Source organism: Theobroma cacao, chromosome 9 (genome assembly GCF_000208745.1).
Source record: "Theobroma cacao cultivar B97-61/B2 chromosome 9, Criollo_cocoa_genome_V2, whole genome shotgun sequence".
In the NCBI taxonomy this organism is placed as follows: Eukaryota; Viridiplantae; Streptophyta; class Magnoliopsida; order Malvales; family Malvaceae; genus Theobroma; species Theobroma cacao.
In genome coordinates this window covers 6867305-6891338 of record NC_030858.1, presented here as the reverse complement: position 1 = coordinate 6891338, position 24034 = coordinate 6867305, and the positions used below count along the sequence as shown (strand labels likewise).

Genomic DNA, 24034 nt, shown 5'->3' with positions numbered 1-24034 from the left:
ACTGGATGAAGAAATCACGGGTCAGAGACAGTTGTGTTTCGTAGAAATTGCTTAAAAATTTGCATAGAGCAATGCAAGCACGTAGAATGAGTTGAACAGGTTTAAAATATTGACCGCTAAGCTTTAGCACGTAAAACTTATATGGTATGGATTCTAGCTAGTTATGCCAGCAAAATTGATTTTATTATATATCTGCTGAAGTTAGCACGGCAGCAAGGGTAGTGGTGGCTTGGTTGTATAGAATGGAAATAAAATATGCCCTTCTTAACAACTAGGCTGTGATTTTTCTTTTGGGGGGAAGGCGGTGATTGGGACAAACAGTATTTTGTCCCAGGCTGAATTTTGAAAGAACAGACCAAGAGAGATGAAAAAGATAAATTGGCCTTAGTTCTGGGAAGTTACAAGGAACAGAGCCATGAATAACTCTCTGGCTTACCAAGAGAGTAAGAGTAGACTGGTTCATATACTTCTTATTCCCTGCAAACTTGTTCGTTTGGATGCGAATCATTGCTGGCTGTTTTGCGTATGAGATGATAGGTCAGCACGCATTATTGTAGTTTTCTTTATTTGTGTTGTAATTAAGCAAACAAAACATGACAACATGCAATTTCAGAAGGGAGAGTAAGAGCATTAAAGAACTGAAGCTTAATCTGAAAAAACGGAGAAAAGTGAACTAAGAGAGCTTCTTCATCTTCATTCATTCGAAATAACTTAATACACTGCCAAACACATTAAATCCCTTCTGCTATATACACTAACAAGGTTCAGAGGGTGGAAATCTGACCCATGTATGCATTGGCTGCATTGCATGGCACTGACTGACATTTCAGCAGAACCATCTTCACAAGCTACCAGCACCTGCAAGTGTGGTAGGTCCATCTTGCATGCAAGCTCTCAACCTCAACAATTTGGATCCTTCTCCATTCTTTTCATGTATTTCTACAACTGCTAAGGTGAATTATTTTTTTCCCAATTTTCCTTTCCTCCTGTGTTTATTCAATTCAACTTGCAATGGAAATGTGCATCCAAGGTTAAATGTCTCTGTTTCCTTCCTACATTCTGCTTATTTGCGGCCGCTAAGAAAGGAAGGAGGAAATGGCTGAAACGAGAGCACTTGAAATTATTTTAACTCCTTGTCCTTGTCTAGGCATGTTACAACTTGCGTCATTTCCTTAACCGAATCCATTAATTAGTGCTAACAAAACAGGGTCAGCATAAACAACTCATGCTTGAAAATTCAAAATTGCGTCACACGTAGAAGCAACCGCGTTTCACTGCCTAACGGCCAGTCAATCTCTGCACCACTAACGCACTAATTTGACAATGCAGATGATACTTTAACTGAAAAGTCTTTGCGATTTTTTCCTTGCTGTTCTTTTCTTAATTGAGTTTTTAATAACATCCAGCAAATGACTTGAACGGATGACGTGGCAGCAAGAATTTTCTTTTCCAACGAGTCTCACTACTACTTTCTTACCTGGCAACTATTTTCAGTTGTGAGCATAAATATAAGATACGCTCAGAAATCCAAGTGCAATGGGCCTTGCTAATTTTAATCATGACCATTTGCGAGGTTGCAACATGGACCATCCCCAGAGGATGCATCTTTCTAAGCCTATCTTTTGAGTTGAATTATGGTCCAGAGTCTATAGGATCCAGGGCCTAAACGTGCTGCTTCAGATAAAGATTTCAAATTTCATCCTCGATGCAATGACAGCTAACAAGAGTAGCCATTTGGTATTTTTCCGATGAGCTTCTTATCTTCTTTTTTGGTGATATGGAAACTTTTTCCAAGTTTCCGGAATAGAAGAATTAGCTTAGGATATGAACCACACAAGTAAAAAAGCGGTACGTACACGGTCCTCACAGATAAACGCGCATGGGACAGTCCGCATGAACGTGGTCCGATAGCTGCCAAGAAAAATAACAGTCACGTAAAATATTTTAAAGCAATTAAAATATTTTTTTTATTTAAATTTTTCTTACTTGTTGGTTGTTTTACTTACACAACAGATAAATTTAATTTTTAGAATAGTTAATTTTATACTATTTATTTTACTTACACTCTAAAAAAATTTAATATTAAATTGGTTCTTTATTTAATTTATTTACGTTATTAGTAGGTTTAGAATAGACTATCTTTATAAATAATTCTTTTATATTTCATTATAAAACCGAACAAAACTTTCCTTAGTTCTATTATTTTGATAAGGATTTTTCTGATTCAATTATTTTGAGACATTTTATTTTTCAGCCCGCATGAGGAAGAGCTATATTTTCATTGTTGTGATTCGTGAAACTTGATTTATTTAACTAACCTCCTTAGTTATTCAGCTGGTCAACTCACTAAATAGTACAAAGCTAACAAAAATGGAACAAGCATTATAGTTTTAGGAATTAAAAGTAGGATTGGCAAATCTGTATTTAATGGAGTCTATGACAATGCTCGTGGGAAACTTCAGAACCGGATGAGATCATCAAAAAAGTTGTTTAGAGCTATATCTTTTACTTCTTGATCAATGGCATTTGTTGAAAGAGTAATCTTCTCTTTGGTAGTTAAGTAGCATCTGGTAGCTGAGTAGCTATTATGTGGCTGGAGTCAATGGTATTTGAAGATAGAAGAAGATTGTGGCAAATGTCAAAACGATGTAGTTTGTGTTTTAGTTGATTGTTAATGTTAGGTGCTTGAAACGCACTATAGGAAGTCGTTTTGGTAAGGAGTCTGTTATATGTTTCGAGTTTCTGTTTTAGTTACTGTTGAATCTCTCTCAAGAATCGATGCTAGTTCATTTTTTTGTTAGATTTCAGATATTTTTTTCTATTGTTATTTTACCGACGCTAGATCTAAGCTCGGTTAATCTTTGATTTGAAAACCCTTGTATAAATACTGGAATGAAATTTGAAATGGTGAAAGAAAATATTCATTTTCTAGTAAAGCTCGTTTACTGTTGTGCTCTTCTTCTTCAAATATTTCTTTTTTACTTTTCCTCTGAGATTTTATACTGAAAATTCAATATGATATCAGAGCGTTTCTTCTTGAGGGATCTGTGAGTTAAAACTTCTTCTCTTGAAAGTGTTAGATCTTTGATTCTTCTTCAATTGATGGCTACTGCAGGTTTTTCCACTTCAACTCCTCCAGAGTTTACTGGCTCAAATTATCAGATTTGGGCAGTAAAGATGAGGGCCTATTTGAAAACTTTTGATCTGTGGGAAGTTGTTGAATTAGGTGAGGCACCAGTTCAACGGCATGCAAATCCAACCTTGGCGCAAATCAAACAGCATATTGAGGAGGTAGCTAAGAGGTATAAAGCTCTATCATGCTTTCAATCTGCTGTTTCAGATTCTATTTTTGCTAGAATAATTAATTTTGATGATCCAAAATCTATTTGTGATGCATTGAAAAAGGAGTTCCAAGGGAATGATAGGACTAAAATGATTCAGGTCTTAAATCTGTCTAGAGAATTTGAGCTGCTTAAGATGAAGAAGAGTGAAAGTATTCTTGAGTACTAAGATAGAGTGTTGAAGGTGGTTAATGAATTAAGATTATTGGTGGAAGAGGTTACAAAGAGAAGAGTCGTAAATAAATTCTTGATTAGTCTTCCAGAAAAATTTGAAGCCAAGATATCTTCTCTGGAAGATTCAAGAAATCTTACTAAGATTTCTGTGATTGAGTTGATAAATGTTTTGTCAGTTTAAGAACAGAAAAGAGCTATAAGAAATGAGAATATTGTTGAAAATGCTCTTATAGCTAAGACTAAAAACTTGAAGGTGAAAGCTAGTAGTTCAAAGAAGAATGAAAGTAAAGGGAGTAAGACTGGGAACGATAAGCAGAAGAAACAGGGAGATAGGTTTGATCCTTGTCCCTACTGCAAGAAAAGAATCATACCGGCAAGTATTGTTGGTACCGTCTTAATGTGAAATGCAGAGCTTGTCAGCAATTAGGACATGTAGAAAAGGTTTGTCAAGCCAAAAAGTCTGATGCTCAAGGTCAGGCTGCTGTAGCTGAAAAGACTGAGGAAGTAGCAGAACTACTGTTTGTTGCCAATTCAGTTGTAGAGTCAAGTAACAATGATGTATGGTTTTTGGATAGTGCTTGCTCTCATCATATGACTGACAATAAGAGTTTGTTTACTGATCTGGATACTAGCTTTAGAGCTAGAGTTAAAATTGGAAATGGTGAGTTATTGTTGATTGCTGGTATTGGTACTATAGCAGTTGAGACTGTGTCAGATATAAGGCATATAGCTAATGTGAGATATGTACCAGATGTAGATCAAAACTTGTTTAGTGTTGGATAGCTAGCATAGTGTAACTATGCTTTACTATTCAAAGATAGGTTCTGCATAGTGTTTGACTCAGCTGGTTGGGAGATATTAAATGTAGAAATGAAAAACAATTGTTATCCTTTGAATTTAAAGGATGCAGAACACTGTGCTATGTATACTGAGCAGGATTTGTTTGATGTTTGGCACAAACATATGGGGCATGTGAACTTTGGTTCACTGATAAAAATGTCTTCAGAAATGATGGTTAATGGTTTGCCTGAAATAGTTAAACCAGACATGCTGTGCAAAGTTTGTCAGTATGATAAACAATGCAGAAAGCATTTTCCAAAGGAGAGGAGTTGGAAGGCTAAAAAGAAGCTCGAGTTGGTTCATTCAAATGTGTGTGGTCTTATGAAAACTTTGTCATTGAACAATAGCAGATACTATATTTTGTTTATTAATGATTGGTCAAGGTATTGTTGGATTTTTTTTCATGAAGCAGAAGTCTAAAACCTTAAAGCACTTCTTCAAGTTTAAGGCAATAACTAAAAACCAAGCTGAGATGAAGATCAAAACTTTAAGGAGTGATAATGGATCTGAATTCACTGTTGCTGATTTTGAAGCATTTTTGGCTCAGTTTGGTGTTGAGCATCAGTTGACAATTACCTATTCTCCACAACAAAATGGTGTGTCAGAAAGGAAGAATAGAATAGTGGTTGAGATGGCAAGGTGTTTACTGTTTCAGAAAAGGCTACCAAGGGTATTTTGGGCAGAAGAAGTTAACACTGCAAATTATCTGCTCAATAGAACTTATACCAGGGTATTGAATTTCAAAACTCCTTATGAATGTGGTTTGAATGTAAACCATCTGTAGCTCATCTGAAAATCTTTGGTTGTGTTTGTTATGCAAAGGCACCAGATGAAAAGAGATCAAAATTGGATGCAAAATCAGTTTTAGCTGTTTTTATTGGTTACAGTGAAAGATCCAAAGGCTACAGGTTGTATGATGTTGAAACAAAGAAGGTTTTTATTAGTAGAGATGTTGTGTTTGATGAAGGTTACAACTGGCATTGGGAAGTTTTTGACATAGAAAGTTCTGATAAGGTCACTACTGGTAATGGAGATCAGTTTGAAGCTGAGATTGATAGTTCTTTTGATATAGAAGATGAAAGAAATGTTGTCAGGGGTACCGGGACTTTGCAAGATATCTATAGCAGATGCAACTTAGCTGTGAGTGAACCATCAAGTTTTGTTGAAGCAAATACTGATCAAAATTGGAGGAAAGCTATGAATACAGAAATGAAGATGATAGAGAAAAACAATAACTGGGTTCTTGTTGATAGACTAGATAACCAGCATGTTACTGGGCTAAAGTTGATTTTCAAAACTAAGCTGAATCCAGATGGGTCAATTAATAAGTATAAAGCAAGATTAGTAGTAAAAGGGTATGCACAAATATATGGAGTGGATTACAATGAGATATTTTCACCTGTGGCTCGACACGATACAATCAGAATGATTGCAGCCTTGGTAGCTAGGGAGGGATGGAGAATTTATCATCTAGATGTCAAGTCTACATTCTTGAACGGAGTCCTAACAGAAGACATTTATGTTGAGCAACCAGAAGGTTATGTGGAGAAAGGATCAGAGGATAAGGTTTGTAAGCTTGTTAAAGCTCTGTATGGCCTTAAGCAGGCATCGAGGGCTTGGTATGAAAGGGTGGATGAACATTTCAAGAAACAAGGTTTTTAAAGGAGTGTTAGTGAGTCAACCTTGTATGTGAAAGTATTGAAGGATCTGTGTTACTTATTGTGGCACTTTATATGGATGATCTTCTAATAACTAGTCCTGATAACCATCACCTAGCAGAGTTTAAGTCTCAAATGATATGTGAGTTTGAAATGACTGATTTAGGATTGATGAGTTAATTTTTGGGATGGAAGTTGTACAAGCCAAGGATCAGGTGTCTTTGCATCAAACTAAGTATGCAAAGGATTTGCTTAAAAGGTTTCAAATGAGTCTTTGCAAGTTAGTAGGCACTTCTCTGTCATTTGGTGCTAAGTTTAGCAAAGAAGATGGTTTTTCAAAAGCTAATGGTCAGATCTACATGAGCATTATAGGTTCATTACTTTACCTATCTGCTACTTGACCTGACATAATGTTTGCTACCTGTTTGATGTCTAGATTTATGCAAGACCCTTATGTTTTCCATTTTACTGGTGTAAAAAGAATCTTGAGGTATATTCAAGGTACTTTGAACTTTGGCCTGGTGTATAAGAAGAAAGAAAGCAATCAGTTGATAGGGTATTGTGACAGCGACTGGGCTGGTTCTTTTAGATGACTCAAAAAGCACAAGTGGGTTTTGTTTTTCTTTTAGGAGTGCTATATTCACTTGGAATTCAAAGAAGCACGAGGTTGTTGCACAATCTTCTGTTAAAGTAGAATATATTGCTTGTGCAGTTGCTTTTAATCAAGCCATTTGGCTAAGGAAGCTAATGGATGATTTGGGGTTTAAGCAAACTACAGGGACAGTGATTTGTGTTGACAATCTGTCTGCAGTGGCTAATGCAAGGAATCCGATTCAACATGGAAGGACCAAGCATATTAAGGTCAAGTATCATTCGTTAAGGGAGGCTGTCAAAGATAATGAGATTGATTTTCAGTATTGCCATACTGATGAGCAACTAGCTGACGTCTTTACAAAGAATTTGAGTAGAGAAAGGTTTGAGTACTTAAGAGCACTTCTAGGAGTTTTCATATCAAAGATTATGTTGGAGTGTTGAAAGAGTAATCTTCTTTCTAGTAGTTGAGTAGCTGAGTATCTGTTATGTGGCTGGAGTCGACGATATTTGAAGATTGAAGAAGATTGTGGCAGATGTCAAAACGATGTAGTTTGTGTTTTAGTTTATTGTTAGTGTTAGGTGCTTGAAATGCACTATAGGAAGTCGTTTTGGTAAGGAGTCTGTTATATGTTTCAAGTTTCTGTTTTAGTTACTGTTGAGACTCTCTCAAGAATCAATGCTGGTTCATTTTCTTGTTAGATTTCAGATCCTATTTTCTAGTGTTATTTTACAGAGGCTAGATCTAAGCTCGGTTAATCTTTGATTTGAAAACCCTTGTATAAATACTGGAATGAAATTTGAAACTGTGAGAGGAAATATTTATTTTCCAGTAAAGCTCATTTACTGTTGTACTCTTTTTCTTCAAATATTTCTTTCGTAGTTTTCTTATGAGATTTTATACTGGAAATTCAATAACATTTTTATTCATTTACCACAAAGAAAAAATTAAAAAGGCAGAGAGAGAAGAAAAGAGAATTGGCGGTAAATTCAGTCTAATTACTGAATAATTTCCATCCTTCAAAAATATGATGAAAATGTTCTGGATAACAACTTGTACAACAGCTGAAACATCATTCAGGATTGCAAATCATGTAAAGAGATACCTTTTGTCTACAAAAGTGCATGTAATGTGAATTTACAAAGACAAACGATAGGAAGAGGTGTCCGGACTAAGATCTCGGGCTACTTGTAGAAGGTGTTCTGTATTAATATCAGGGTAGTGTTGTAATAGCTTTAAGTTAGCTGCGAAATCACCACTCAAAAGCCTGCTTTTCACACACAACAGCATGGCACAGCAAACACGTAGAAGCATATCCTACAAAAGGGACAGTTCGCTGTTAAGTACTTGTTTAAATTTGAGAAGATGATATAGAAAGAGGAATCAACCCCTAGAAAACTCAGTAGAAGGACTATTAGCAAAGGCAGCTGGACAGAGAGAGACCTGCACACCAAAAGGGTTACTCAGAAGAGAATCCCAGATTCTTAAGATAGATTGGAGATTGAATTCTTGAGTAAGTAGCAAAGTGATCCACCTGAACGCGTAGTACTGAGGCTTAACCTGCTCATTGAGATACATGGACGTTGTACAGAGAGTCCGCAGAGTAGAACAAGATTACATAGTTAATGATAGTAACTTGTGAGGGATAGCTTCATGCAGCTTGACACCAAGCAGAAATTAAAATGACAGGGGATTAAGAAATAAAGAAACATGTTATGCATCTTATCAAAAATTGATATATATGGCATGTGTTGAACATTTGAACGCCTAATAAAACACATCTTAAAATTCCATTAAACTTGCCTTAGATGTGAATTCAAGATGCCGCCACAGTTCCTCATCATTGGCTTTCAATAACTCTGCCAAGCGGGAAAGAGTAGAAAGTATGCCCACAGAACTATTATCCAATTGCTGACAGAAGTGATCCACTGAGTCGCTCATGAGGCGGACAAAACAAGAAAAACTATCTGCTTCTGCATTAGACTGCACAATGGAATTGAATGAACACCTAAAACTAATTATCATTAGCAACCAAGCTATTAATTATTTGCTTGAGTTTTCAGACACTGCATTTTCTTTTGCTCTACTAATTTCTCATGATGTTCAACCCCTGACAGAAAAAATACTTTGGCCAAATAAAAGAAAATTTGACTATTAAACAATCCCCAACCCTCGTTTTTGTTCCTTAAGGAAAAATAAAAGTAAAGTTCAGGTAAACAAAATAAAAGACTAACAGAAAAGGGAAGTGTTCATGGATGAAGTGGGAGTGAAGATATGGGTGAGGCATTGTAACTGAGAGAATATGTATTTAAACTCATGCAAAAATAGAGATCCCTTTCTAATGTTCAGAAATTCTAACTTAGCACCTTTCTTCAGTCAATTAAAACCATGCCAGGTAAGAAAAACTGTTGATTGAGCAACTTTAGATACTTTAAGAGAAACTAACTTTTATAGAACTTATGCCTGCTTTCAAAAAGTAGTCACAAGTAAACTCAGGGAAGAGATTTGTTGTCATAGGTTTGATCCAACCCAGCAAATAAATATTTTACAACTCAGATGTTGTTATACAGAGAATCATACAATTATAGTACCATCAATGACCAAGGATCAAAAGACACAAGGATCCATAAATGTTCTTAAGTCAAAGTAAAAAAGAATAAAGTATGATTCTTACTGCATTCTGCTCATCTATATCAGTGCTAAATATGTAGTATAATGGTGCCAAGACCTCATTCATGCCTTGGACATAACGAATAGCAGGATTGAGTTTTGAAAATAGGAGAAGAATATTCCTCATTGCTTCCTGTCAATGGAAACGCATCGCAGCACTGAGTGAAAAGTTAAACCCCAAGGACTGCTACCATAGATGCTAGATAATCTATTGGTTAGAAAAGCAATACCCTATATTCTCGAAATTTGGTGTGCTTATAGATTGAACAAAGTGTCATGACAAGAAAAAAACACCATAGAAGGAGGGAGGAAAAGGTGAGAAGTCATGTACCCTGTGTTTCCTGCTGAACGAGGACTCTCCAGAGAAGAATTTCATTTCAGGATGTGTGCGTTGCAAATCACGGTCAATCTGTTCTGCAATCTCTGTATGCTGGAAACCAATGTATCCATTATAATAAACATCAGCTAAAGCATAGCGTATAAAAATCAAGTGATGCCTTATGAGAAGAGATTTACCTCAAAGTATTGATGCCAGACACTAGACTTACCAAGGCTCAAAGGGTGATCTTCATGAGAAATTTTTTGTCGTGTAAGTGGTCCATCAGTATCACTATCAGCATTATGCTCAGTAGAGTGCAAAGCTTCTTCTTTAATCCTTGCAAGCTCTGACTAGATTCAATATCACGATTAGTGCGAGGGAAACTTCTAAGGTACTAACGACAGGTACTGATATTAACATGTAAGGAATTCTCCGCAAAGTATATAAAAAGATGTCTTGACTAGGCATATACTGCACGGCAATCAGTATCTTACAGGAGTTAACAGAAGCTCCTCTTTCAGCTTAGAATATTTTTGTCGATTTCCAGTCAGCTCTTTTTCCCATAAGTCCCGAGATGGAGGTAAGTAACCCAGGAGCAGCTGCGAGAATTAAACATTGAAAGACAATAAACACTTGTGCTGAATATAAAGCATGAACAATTCAAACTCTGTCATTATGCCTTTGAAACATTCAGGTAACAGTATAAACCATACATCATAGAGCCTACAAGTTAGGTTCTAGTTATGATTCTTATGAATATAATCCTTCTGTTTTGAAACTCTGCAGAGTGTCTTGCTAGCCAATGCAACGACAGTTCCGTGGTTAAATTAATCACACAGTGCGAAAAGGGCATGATTCAGGCAAAAATTGGTTGTGTTCTCTTCGATGTTAATTAAAATACCCTACTTGATTACTTATCCATATGCATTGCACTGCTATTTCCCAACCGTTCAAACATCAAATAGATCAATGAAATAGATGCAATGCAAGCTCTCTGAATACTAATGTGAAGTCTCTGTTAATTTAAAATATCAAAAACAGAATAGTTTTGCTTTCATATGCAGAAAATAATTAGGTAATGACTGAAAAAATTACCTTCCAAACTGTTGCACGCAGACCTCCTCCATCAGGAAGCCCTGTGCTAGCGATTCTTTGCAATTTTTCCAAATTTACCTCCTTCTGAGATATCTGAATTATAAGAAAATATTGGATTAAAAAATTAAGAACAAAAACTGAAATTAAAGGAAGCAAATTATTTATAACCTATTAAATCTCTCACCTCATACTCAATATCAGACCTTTTCTCATCCGTTTGAATAATTTTCATTACCAAAACATGACCCGACCCGTCTTTTTCGTGTCTCTGCCTCCCTTTTTGCTCCAATTCGCCATCCACTTTCACCTTCCTCTTCACCATTGCGTCCTCTTCAATTTCACCATCATCATCAGTCTCACTTTCACGACCCGACCCAAATCCGTTCGGTTGAATGATCTCGAGCTCTTCTCCAGACTCGAAAACCGAACCGGAACCTCCGCTATCTTCATCCTTGTCGTCAAATCCGACGACTAAGCTGCCGAGCCGATCGGGTAGCTTGAGCTTTTTGCCTTTAAGCATGGTGGCGTGGCGAGTTTTGGTGGTGGTGGGCTAGATGGGACTGAGTCAGGGGCAAGTTGGGTTGTGGTTTGGTTCCATGGAAGGTTTTCTTTGAGTGGTTTTGGACGAGATCTCATGGCTCGGAAAGCGAAAAACTCAGCTTGGGTTGTGATTCAGGGGATTTCCCTCCAAGCGGAAGACTGGTAGTTTTAAACGGTTTGACTGGTAGGTGGGTCCATCACTATTTTTGGAACCAATAGAAAAATGCCACGTTAATTATGTAAGGCATAATGTTGAAAAAAATCCATCAAACTATACCAAAAATTTCGTTTAAGTTCCTATTTTTTTTAATTTGAGTTAAATAAGTTTTTTTTTTAAATTAGATGGAAAATATTGACATTATTAATGACTTAGTTAACTCCATTGCGTTAACTTACCATGGCAATTTTTATAATAAGGTAGTGTTTACATGTACAAAATAGACAGTGTGATATATTTGTTTTTGAGATTTAGTAAAAGAAGATTTAAATTTTACTTTTTAAATAAAAAGATCATACACTAATTAATAAATAAAATACTCAAATGTAATGATGTAATAATTTTTAAATAAACAAAATGTAAAACTTAATTAAACTTAATTATAGTAAATTAATACCTTTCAAAAAAATTATAATAAATTAATAAAAGAAAAACCAAGCACAAGGAAATTCAAACTCCTTACCATCATAAAATATTTGAGAGATTTAGTAATATTTTTTGTTTAAAAAATAATAAAAAAATCCACATATGAGATTATATTTAAACAAAAGTACTCAACTTCTTCTTTCCCTTGAGAATCCTCCAATTCTTCATGAGTTAAACCCAAAAGGAAAGGAAAAGAAAAAAGAGTAGATTTGAAATGAAGTAAAAAAAAAAAAAAAAGAAAGGAATCGATTGACTTGTAATGATATATTTGTAATCCATCCATGGAAGAAGACCTTGACAACCACCTCTGGTCATGTCACCAATTAATTGATGAAAATATGAGAAAGAGAAGAGAGGAAGAAGAAACAAGAGATATGAAAGTAATGTACCTTATTGAGGATTGAGTGAAGAGTGAGTTCTTCTCTTTTGTATCTGTAGGCAGTACATTTGATGAAGAGTTCTGTATAAGGGAACTCTCCTAATGGTACAATATGTAATAAAGGTGATATAATTACAATCCAATCTCTAAACCAAAGCTTCCAGCGGTACTTGGCTTGATTTACTCCTGAACTGTTGCACATGTGACCTGTTGCTTATTCTTAACGTTACTATCTATAGGCTCTGCCACTCTCAGACTTCTGGTATCCTCAATTTGTGTTTCGATGCTTTCATGGACATGTCGTGTTTCTTCTATTGCAACCCTTGTTTTGCTGTTAAAGTCAACTGGTTGTGTTCTGCTATCCTAGCTGGTAACGCAGTTCCTGTTTTGTTGTCGTTTGTTTTCTGTGTTGTACTTCTTGGTGTCGCAGCTTCTGATGTGCTTATGGGTGTGGGTGCTGTTTTTATACTCCCTCGAGCTGAAACTGAGCATGGGTGAAGTACATAGACCAAGTTTGTTGCAAAATTGTTTCGAAGGATTGTCAAGATAGAGCTTTGATGTAAATGTTATTACTTGTTATCTAGAGTTTGAATTTATTAAATTTTAAAATCGATTCATAAAATTTTAAAATCAATTTATTAAATTTTAAAATCGATTAACAAAATCTTAAAATCAATTCATCAAACTGTAAAATTAATTCACAAAATCTTAAAATTGATTCACCAAACCTTAAAATTAACCCATTTTAAAAGTCACCCAAAACATCCAAAATATAGAATGAAATACAAAAATATAAAAGAAAAGCGACTTTTGAAGGATTAGATAAAAGTAGAGGGTAAAAGGAAAACTTTCCAAATTTCAACGGAATTGTGAAGGAGAAATAAACGACGTCGCTTGACAGAGGAGAATAGCAGAAAAAACAAAAAAAGAATCTTTTTCCCGCATTTCTTGCAGCACCCGTTTCCACACCCTTCCAGAAGAAGAAGAAAGATTTGGTCAAAAAAAACAAAGAAGAAGAAAAAGAAGCATGCATACTGATACCGACGAAAGCGAAACGTCAGTCTTTGGACACTGGAAATGAAGAAAGAGAAACGTCAACCTTCGAAGACGAAGACCCTTCCTTCGTACAAACAATGTCTTTATTTTGGAGTACTTTTTATCTTCTAATCTAAATATTTATATAATCAGTTGGAGGTGGGCTGATGCCCTGATGCCGTAAATAATGCGAGCGGTGATTTAGGGCCCATCGCCGGTACTATGTCCGAATGCATCCCGCTTTAAGCTTTCCCTTCGGCGAGTGACTTCTTTCCATACTGGCCCGTTTCATCCTCTTGACACTAAACATACTTTTTAGCTTTTATATTTGTTAAATTTTTAAAATGGGATGTGATTTAAATTTAATATATTTTTATTTTTTAAAATATGTTTAATTTAATAAATGAGATATGTTTTTATTATTATTTTAATACTCTTATTTAAGTATAAAGATAATAAATTTATCATAAAGAGAAACATATATAGCAGGAGTATAACATCTGTTTTCTATTATGTTTAAATTTTAAGATCAATATTTAATAAAAAATCAATTGACAATAAATAAAGAGTTCTTTGTTATATTTATATATTCAAAATACCCAAACTTAACATACATAAAATTTCTTTATCACCACTCCAATAATATTTTACAATTTGATGCTTTTAATTATTAGTAGTAATTATATTTGCGACAAGTCAATTGCTTTCTTCGTTGAAAAGAAGCCCAGTTCTTAATATTTCCTTACAATTGAAGTCTTTCAAGTTTTAAGGGGTTCCAGTCAAGGGAGACAGACTGCAATCGAGGATTAAGCAAACTGGGGCGTCCTAGTTACGAGTTGTTTGATCAGAAATTTAGGGTTTGGGGGGGATTAGAAACTTAATTTTGTAGAAAAATATGCAGTTTAATTTGACCGATTAGATTGATAGTAATATATAGTGGGCATACCTTATTTGATGCATGTAAGTAGTTAGTTTGGATTTTAATTGTTTGGTTGAAATGCGACTTGTTTGCTTACTTATTTGGCAACCGGGAGATGGTTTGATCGCATGGTGCACATGCAGGTATCCGTAGTTGTGCTTCTCTATCTGTCAGATTCCATTGCAGTGAAACCAGCTTGATCATGTGGATGTCCATGCAAACTTCTTTGAACTTAGCTCATCTGGTTTTTTATTCTCTATGCTTCATGTTCATGATGACCATGGAGCCCAGCAATTAGAACTTTCACCTACATACTGTTGTCGACATTTATTGTTACTTTGGACTTTTAGCCATGAAGAACACACACTTCTGCTGCTGTCATTGTAACAGAAGATTTGTCGCATCATTGAGAATAAAGCTCTCTGGTTATCACTATGTTAATTTTCTGACTGATTAATTGAAGAATTATAATTTGCCTTTGAAGACCAGCATGAATGAGAAGAGGCTTTTAAATTAGGATTGTGATTTTGTCCGTACCAAGAAATTGTTATCTGTTCCTATTTATAATGTCTCTTACCATGCCAGATTGGCCATGTGCAAATGCCTGTTTGTATTTTCTATTTTCACTTCGTCTCCAAAGTAATAATTTCTGCTACCCTTTGTTAAAATTGCAGAGCTCTCCTCAAGCAGGTTCCAAGCTAAAAGAGTAAGGCATGTGAAAAAGGCTATCAGCTGCAGTTCAACAGCTGAGTTGTCTGCTTCTCTCTTGATTTAAATCCTTGCTATGTAATGAAACGCCTACCGCCTTCTGTTCTTCTTTTGTTGGTCTATGAGAGGTTTAGGACTCTGTTTATACTGCAACATTTAGTTGCTTACATGCTTCCTTTTGCTTTCGTATGACCCAACGGAAAGAAAAAACAGGCATCATCTCGTGCTTCAAGTAAGTTACCTTTGTGCCCACCATGAATCAAAAACTCGAAACGATTAGGGATTCGCATCTTCCACCATTAGGTGAGGGAGCACCCCAAAAGAGAATCGGCGCCAGAAGGAATCCATCGTGACTAACGATTGGTGGCACCCAAAACAATACCATAGGAAGAAAACGTCACAGTCTTTGTGGGGAATCTCCCCCCGAAAGCCACTTCTCAATAACAGGTCCTTAGACCTGTACTTTCAATCTTTCTGGTTCTCACCAGAATTGTATCCAATTCAGATTATTAACAGAAATCTTATTTTGGCTGAGAAAAAAAAAAAAGAAAGGAAAAACCCTTGCTTTGTACTTTGTAAACATGCCTCAATACTTAATTGTCTTACGGAGGAAAAGCTTGATACGAATCACTTGACTAGATCTCTGTGTTTTTGGGTATGTTTCAATATTGCAATTTCTAAAGTATCCTCGACTTCCTCAACCCAACCCAACCCAACAGGCAACAATATAGCTCCAGGTGTAGATCTTTTTGTTACGAGAGACCTCAATTTAAGTCTAAGTTACGTTAGCATATTTTTGATGAATGCTTTTCCTCTGAAGTTTCAAATCTGAACCTCTAACCCTCCAATTTTAGGTATCTTACAAAAATTCTGAAACAGGTACTTCCTATTCTTTGCTATGAAATTGTAGGAGAATTCTACTCTGAAAAATTATGCAGGTTGCTCTCGGATGTAAAACTATAATAATGACATGAATTGTATCCAAGGTCCTTGTTATGATAGAGGTACTTTCTTGAGGTTTTAATTGTTTTCTTCAACTCTCAATTCATGGTCCTTTTGTGCCTCAAGCTTATGTTTTTGTAATAGCACCATATCATCGTCAGTCATGTTACATTTCACGGGGTGTAGGAATATGCTTTTGGGGTGTACTGCCCCAACATATTTCTGTCTTGTATGAACTCATTTGCTTTTACATACTGTCATGCTCCATAGCTTATTAGGCTGAAGAAATGGATACATCACAGTATAGATTTGCCGTATCATACAGGATATTTCTCCTCTCTTTTGCACTTCCACCGCATAGCTATACTTTTTTTTTGCTCAGCGCATGGCTTCCATTCCTATATAAAGTTGTCAGCTTCTGAGTATTAATTTTAGGTTCTAAAAATATGCTAGCATGGTTTCTCTAGTAGTTCCGTCACAGCTGCTGTTAATATTGCAAGTAGCAATTTTAGCTTCAAAAATTTTGAGGCAGAGACTTGCATTTATCTTATCCACTGTTTTCTTTCTTTTGGTTTTTTTTTTTTTTGTGGTTCTTTTTTGCTATGAAAATTACTTAAGAAACAATAAAGATAAAACCCAAATAAATCAAGTAAATAAAAAAATACAAAAATTTACGTGGTTTGGCATCTTACCTACGTTCATGGAGTGAAACTGTTTTTCTATTATTGAGAAATTAACGTACAATAAATTGACATGTATGGTTCCCCAAACCAACCCAATATCCTTTGCACACTCTTTCTCAATAACCTAGCAAGAACACTCACCCAAATCACTCTAACTCCACTTAGAGCAAAAGATAGAGTTACAAGGTGCCCGTTCTCTAGAGTTTTCAAATCACTACTTGCAATTCTAAAGCCTAAAGATCCACTTGGGGTTTAGATGGAATTTAAGAAACCGACAAAATTGACTTTAAGGTAAGTCTTTCAATAGACGTTATCTTTAAGACTTATTTCGTTCCTATCACTTGGCATGCAAAGGAGAATAATGTGAATAGCCTTAGGGATACAATGAAGCCAACGTCTAACTTCGTCTTGTACTTTACAAGAGTAAACCGCTAGATACACCCGAGGGTTAACAAATTTATTCGGCCTTAGAACCTACTTTTTACAGCAAGTAGATTATAAGAAATTTGGATGCTTTTATAGTTGATGGAAACTTAAGTGTTTATGTTAATAGAACACAACACTTTTCTTACCCTTGATATTTTTGCTCTTGTTTTATTTTTGATTTGATTTATCAAAATGGTTGGCAACAAGCCCTTTATATAGGTTTGCAAGTATTTATTTTTCAAGGACACAATCTTTTTATTAAGGCATCATTTTCTCTAAAAGACATCTTTACATCTTACCAGACATAATTTTTGGATAAAGGTATTGTTTCAATAATTATCTTATAAAAGAATAATTATTCATTCCATAAAACATAATCTTTGAGTTATAATTTGAAACAATAACTTTTCATATTTAAACTTTTGAGTTATAGTGTTTTTTCAATTTGTCTCATAACTTTTAGATGTCATTTTACCAAGAGATATAACCATTCACATGAAAACCTACCTATAAGCCAATAGTCACACTATATCACTTTATGTTACATAACCTTTGAGCTAAAATAACTTTTCATTATGTGACTTAATCTTTAATTTTGAAAATACACCAACAATCTCCCACCATTTTCAAAATTTTCAAATACCAACAATTTTGGGAACCTTGTGCATAAATGAAAGTATTCGTAGATTTGAACCATCACTTAATGAGTGTGATTGGTTCTAGTCTGAATTAAGTGGTTGACCAAGCATTGAACCATCAATTCTTCATTTGACTAGTCGAGCCACTAAACACACCCAAGCTTTTTTGCTCACTTTGTATCTAGTTTTGCCAACACATTTTATGGCCTTGTGTTTTGCATCCATTTATGAGTGCTGTTAGAGTCAAGCCTTTAGCTCCTAAAAGCGGCCATACTTCCACTCATATAGGTAACTCCCATCGAAATACTCCGAAATTATAGTACTTCAACATATAGATGTTATGGGTCTATTAAGAACTTTTGTTCAACCTTACCTTACATATTAATAGAACCAAGCACTATACACCTTGGGATGAAAAATATAAATTAGTACTTACAATCATCTATGTGGTAGAATGGTCAGTACCCAAGACTTACAGGTCAGCCACAAGTATCGAGGTGAGCTCCCACCATTGGAGATTTAGTTGATAGGCTTGAAACCCATCCCTTTTAAGGTCTTTATTACCAAGTCCTTTTTCATACTTCTAGTAAACGGATTCGCTAAATGTTCACAAAACCTCACATAACTTATAGTGACTATACTATCACTAATTTTTTGTCTTACAATGCTATATCGAAGTCCAATATATCGACTCTTTGCATTATATGCTTGATTATATGCCTTTGATACAGTTACTTCATTGTCGCAATGTATCAAAATTGGTACCATTGGTTTAGGCCACAATGAAATTTCATAGAGTAAATCTCTCAACTATTCTACTTCTTGGGTGGCAGATGCTAAAGCTATAAATTTAGGTTTTGCATAGTGGAGTTCACTTGACAAGATTGTTTCTTACAACCTCAAGAGATAGTACCCCATTAATTGTAAAATTTCAACCAGTCGTAGAAGTATGATCCGTTCTATTTGAGTTCCAACTAGCATTTGTATACCCTTCTAAAACTAAAGGAAAACTTGAATAACAAATTTCATAATTCTTTGTACTCTTTAAGTATCTTAGCACTCTATGAACAGCATACCAATACTTTTTACTTGGATTGCTTATAAACCGACTTAGCATCCCAATCACAAAAGCAATATCTGGTCTTGTACAAACCATGGCATACATTAGGTATCTAATTACCTTTGCATATTTATTTTGTACTATTGGCTTGTCTTTGTTAGGTATTAGCTTTATATTAGAATCATAAAGCGTAGTCATTGGCATACAATCTGACTTACCATACTTCATTACAATCTTTTTAATGTAATGAGATTGAGACAATATTATGCCATTATTGTTTTTCATTATTCTTATACCAAAAATAACATCCGCCACACCTATACCTTTCATGTCAAAATTATTTGACAAGAACCTTTTTGTGTCTTCCATTAGTTCCAAAATTGCTACCAAAGATTAACATGTCATCCACATATACACAAATGATGACACTTAGAACTTACTACAAACACATTTATCAGATTGCTAGATCTTGTAGCCATTAATTAGCGCAATCTTATCAAACTTTGATGCCATTGTTTAAGTGTTTATTCTAATCCATACAAGGACTTTATCAGCTTACACACATTCCATTTTTTCTCAATTGACATCATTGTACCTTTATATTCAATCGAAATGTCAAATTAACACATCAAAGTATATGTTCACACAAGCATCATTGTACTTTTATTGCATAATAGGAATGCCATATCAACGATATTAAATATTTATATTACGCTATTATGCCTTCGATGATGAAATGAGAATGCACCATATATCAAGACCTTAAATTTACATATTGGTACCATTATACCTTCATGTATAATAGGAATGTCATATGCCCACCTATGACATGGATCTTGATGATATTTATATATTGGCATCATTATACCTTAATGTATAATAGGAAGACCATATGTCCACTTATCACAGTGACTTTGATGGTATTTACATATTAGCATCATTATATCTTAATGTATAATAGGAATGCCACATGTCCACTTATCACAAGGACTTTAATAATATTTATATAGTGACATCATTATACCTTAATGTATAATAGGAATGTCACATGCCCATGCCTTGTGTCTTCCATCACATGGATCTTCATCAACTCAAGATGGTTTATGTTGGGATATTTATCTTTCTCATTTTATTTGTAACTTCATCTTGGTTGCAACTTTCTTCTTTTATTTGAATATGATTACCAAGGTCCTCGAGCGACATCTTTTCTTTCTTACACTTTAGAGTTTTCTTAGTGTCTTTCCATGATGGGAGAAGTATGTCAATTATAGAAGATACAACAATAACCTTATTCATATCAAGATCATATATGAATATAACAAAATCCTTCTTTCCAACTAATATACGTTTTCGATGCATATTAAATACAATATCATCCATATCAAGTAAGGAAAGAAAATTTATCTTATAATCTGATAAGGAACCATTTTGTCACATTCTTTTTCACCATCAAATCAATCAATCTTTTGCCAATGAATAAAGTTTCCTCCTTCAAGGCGATTTAGCTTGACAATGTTGGTGTATTACTTTTAAGAAAGCCATTAAATTCCAACACCACAAAAAATTAAGTCTTAAAATTGTTTGTGCAAATAAGGCTTAGATGGAATTCAAGGAACTGGCAAATTGATTTCCAAGCAGACTTTTCAATAGACGCTATCTTGAAGACTTATTTCACTTCTACCACTCGGTATGCAAAAGGGAATAATGCGAATAGCCTTAGAGATATAGAAACCAACATCTAACTTCGTCTTGCACTTTATGAGAGTAGACCGCTAGATACACCTAAAGGTTTGCAAAGTTATTCAGCCTTAGAGCTTACTTTTTACAGCAAGTAGTTTATAAGGAATTTGGATGCTTTTGTATTGATGGGAACTTAAGTGTTTATGTTAATAGAACACAACACTTTTCTTACTTTTGATTTTTCTGCTCTTATTTTGTTTTTAATTTGATGTATCAAAATGGTTGGCAACAAGCCCCTTATATAGGCTTGCAAGTGTCTCTTCTTCAAGGACACAATCCTTTCATTAAGGTACAATTTTGTCTAAAAGACATTTTTATATTTTGCTGTACACAACTTTTGGATAAAAGTATTGTTTCAATAATCATTTTATGAAAGGATAACTAGTCATTCCATAAAACATAATTTTTGAGTTATAATTTAAAACAATAACTTTTCATATTTAAACTTTTAAGCTATCATGTTTTTTCAATTTATCTCATAACTTTTGGAAGTCATTTGACCAAGAGACATAACCATTCATATGAAAATTAACCTTCTTACAATCCAATAGTCACATTATGTCACTTTATGTGACATAACCTTTGAGTTAAGATAACTTTTCATTATGTGACATAACCTTTAATTTTAAAAATACACCAATATTCTAAAGCTTAGATATCCACTTTTATAATAAAAAAGTCCAAAGTAAAATGTGATTAGAACTCGATGTGGAATAAAAAATTTAAAACTATATAACTACTTAATATTATACACAAACAAGAATCCTAATCAAATGAGATCTAAAATTCTAATCAACCTAAAACTCAACATTTTCCTTTTACATAATTTATTCAAGTCTTTTTATATTTACATGGCTTATAAAACATTGTAACAGTAGTTCAATCTTTCTACAAGTTTTTTTCCGAAAGTATACTGAACCAAATGAGGGACATGACATTATGATAAGCCAAAGCCCAAAAGAAAAAGCAGGAGGCATTTTTCTGAGGACCTGGTTGCGGTTGATTCCCTTTGCAGGGGACTTAACTCTTTAAGAAAGAGAAAGGGGAGAAGGAGAAAAGGACGATTCACACTTGGAGATTGGTGCTATAATAATGCTGAAAACTATTCCTGGGTCATTTGGACCACATTGTTCAGCCACTAGTTTGTATTTTGACCGATCAAAGAATGGGGATCCCATTTGCGAACGAAATTCATTCAATGGCTACACATCCATGTCATGCATGTGGATTTTGCTTTCGGATTCGTGGCGTATGCTAAATTCACAAACCTAGTAAATACACAGGCCAAGATGGCTACATATTATTTTCTTTGCTTAAGCATGGCTACAAACTTGTAATGGCATACCGGTGGTGGGGCTAAAAAAATCGCTTTTCAAAAGAAAAAAGCATGGCTACAGCCTACATGGTTTGTCTTAACCAGTTAGATGATGATGAATGGAGAGTGAAGCTGTAACTCTAGATCAGAGCCGAGCCACGTGCCTAGTGGTTCACCACCTACGCATCCCCACTAGCCCAGGGTGCAACGCAGCCATAGGAGATGCAACCATGCAATTTAGAGCTAATTTCAATCGTGTGACAGATCATACAGAAACAGCAGAATGACTTCGTATTTTAACATTCAACCTTTGTAGATCCGAAAGTTGCAAGAGAAGGGGTCACGAAAATGGCAAGAGAAAGAGATCTCTTCAGTAATGGTGGGGATTTCCCATCCGAAGAGAGACATGTTGGCTACCTTTAAATGGAGATGCAGTGAAAGTCATTATTGGCTGTGGCCTTAACTGTACCTCCTGTTTCTAGCACTCTTGGAAATTCTTGAAGACAATAATATTGTCCATTATTAAATGACTTCTTTATGGAACAAGGGCTTTTACTTCTCTTCTCACTTTCCTACCCAGGAAGGTTACAAAATCCCATGAATGTAATACTGGTACACCATAAAATTTAACTGAATTCCAAGTCCTGGGTAATTATTATGTAGTTTATACCAAGTAACTAAATTTAGATCACATGAGTCTCACCACTCACCAGCCATACAATGGGAAATGCTAGCTAGAGCGATGACTCGATGACAGAAATGGTTGGTAAACCACAAGGCGCCAACCAGGAAAAAAGAAAAAAGAAAAAGGACTAGAGGTTGCACATGCGATGTGCTAGTTACAATTTATTTGGAAGGGATCTTTCAGTACCTTGGCGTATGGAAGCTGAGGTTGATGGCCCTGCTCTATTCTTTGACATTTCACCATCCAGCTGTAATGGGGTCCAATTGTTTCCTCATCATCAATATGGTAATTAGGCGCATCAATTCCTGTTTCGTTGTTAGCCAAGCAAATCAAGGTAGTACATTGTTATCTTCTCAACTTCTTGGGTGAGCTTTGTTGGACTGGTCACGGGAATTATGAGCTGATGGTGAGTGAGGTAGAGGCAGGGCGTTTCTCTAACTGCAAGGAAAGATCAAATCTGTATTCAGTACATACTTCCTCTGCCATACCTTCTCATTTCGGTTAAACATTAGCGTTTCATTAATTTTGATCGAACAGATTTTCCGCTGGATTGTATGTAAAAGTCTGAAATGTCAGGAGTCTGCATCACGACACAGAAATGAGCATTTATTCTTCTCTCTTTATTTTTTTATTTTTTATTTTGGAGGGAGGGGGGTGTTGAGAAACTTATCTGTTAGACCTGGCTTAATTAGGTAGTTTAAACTAATCTATAAGCAACTTGTAGAATATGCAGATCAAATGAACTTGTGTCGGGATATGAAGTCGTGTTAGAACATTACTGATCTCAGAAGGCAGATCAGGCAAAATCAAAGATTAATTGCTAACCTCTTTCTATGTGCTTTAATTTGGGTGTAATTGAGTGATTCTGATTCAGCCACGACAACAGCAATAACCTTATGTACTGGCATGCATTGGTTGTAAGACTTTGAGTCATATATGAAAGCTCAACACATTAGACTTCATCATGGTAGGACACTCTAGCCTTCCCATATATATAAGTGCCATCGGCTCTTTCTAAGGAAAAAGTTTAAAAGCTGTCCAAAATCATCAAGCATGTGATTTGTTTGTGAGAGTTAATTAACTGGTTGCAGATCCAAGTGCTTCCAGTTAAGTCTCTCTATGTTATCCATAGCTCCTTGAACCGCAAATTTAGTTTTTATAGGTTATAGTCTTTACTTATATGAAAAAAAAAAAACTCTGAATTATAGCATTAAGCAAGGCTTGTAGGGGAAATTAAAAAAGTTCCTTGACTGAACAAAAACCATGCCGATTGATTCAACTGATTAATTGATAAAATTAATGGACAGAACAGTGAGTTCAAAAAATCTATATAAAGAGTTGCCAATTCAAAGCAGATGTGGGAGACTACTATAGAATTTGGTGAGAGTCATAAGATCTGATGTTGTACCCCATCGTTCCTACACTCGTGTGCAAGGATTATTATATTATTTTTCTCTTGCCTGGTGAGTAGTCAGTTTCTCTTAAAAGAGATATAACTTAGGTCATCATATTTGCAAAGAGGTTGCACTTTTGATCTGAGCTGCGAAACTCAGAGTCCTTAGTGGAACAAAGCTGATCAGTCGGCATTCTTCCTAGCAGTTGATGCTGACGATCAATAAGCCAAATCCCCCA

General features: G+C 35.1%; 1 protein-coding gene across 5 annotated transcripts; it reads right to left on the bottom strand.

The window, feature by feature from the left end:
* On the bottom strand, positions 7574 to 11357 carry LOC18588764 (TBC1 domain family member 13). 5 transcript variants are annotated; one of them, XM_018128443.1, is made up of 10 exons: positions 10874 to 11357; positions 10690 to 10782; positions 10089 to 10193; positions 9792 to 9944; positions 9607 to 9705; positions 9280 to 9408; positions 8409 to 8588; positions 8140 to 8165; positions 7994 to 8048; positions 7574 to 7922 (listed from the first exon to the last, which is right to left on the bottom strand). In XM_018128443.1, the coding sequence occupies exons 1-10, from the start codon at positions 11207 to 11209 to the stop codon at positions 7743 to 7745; spliced, it is 1356 nt and encodes a 451-aa protein (XP_017983932.1). In that variant the 5' UTR covers positions 11210 to 11357; the 3' UTR covers positions 7574 to 7742. The 5 variants fall into 5 exon arrangements, with proteins under 5 accessions (XP_017983932.1, XP_007013452.1, XP_007013456.1 ...); XM_007013390.2 differs by lacking the exon at positions 7994 to 8048 and having other exon boundaries at positions 8049 to 8165; XM_007013391.2 differs by lacking the exon at positions 7994 to 8048 and having other exon boundaries at positions 7816 to 7922.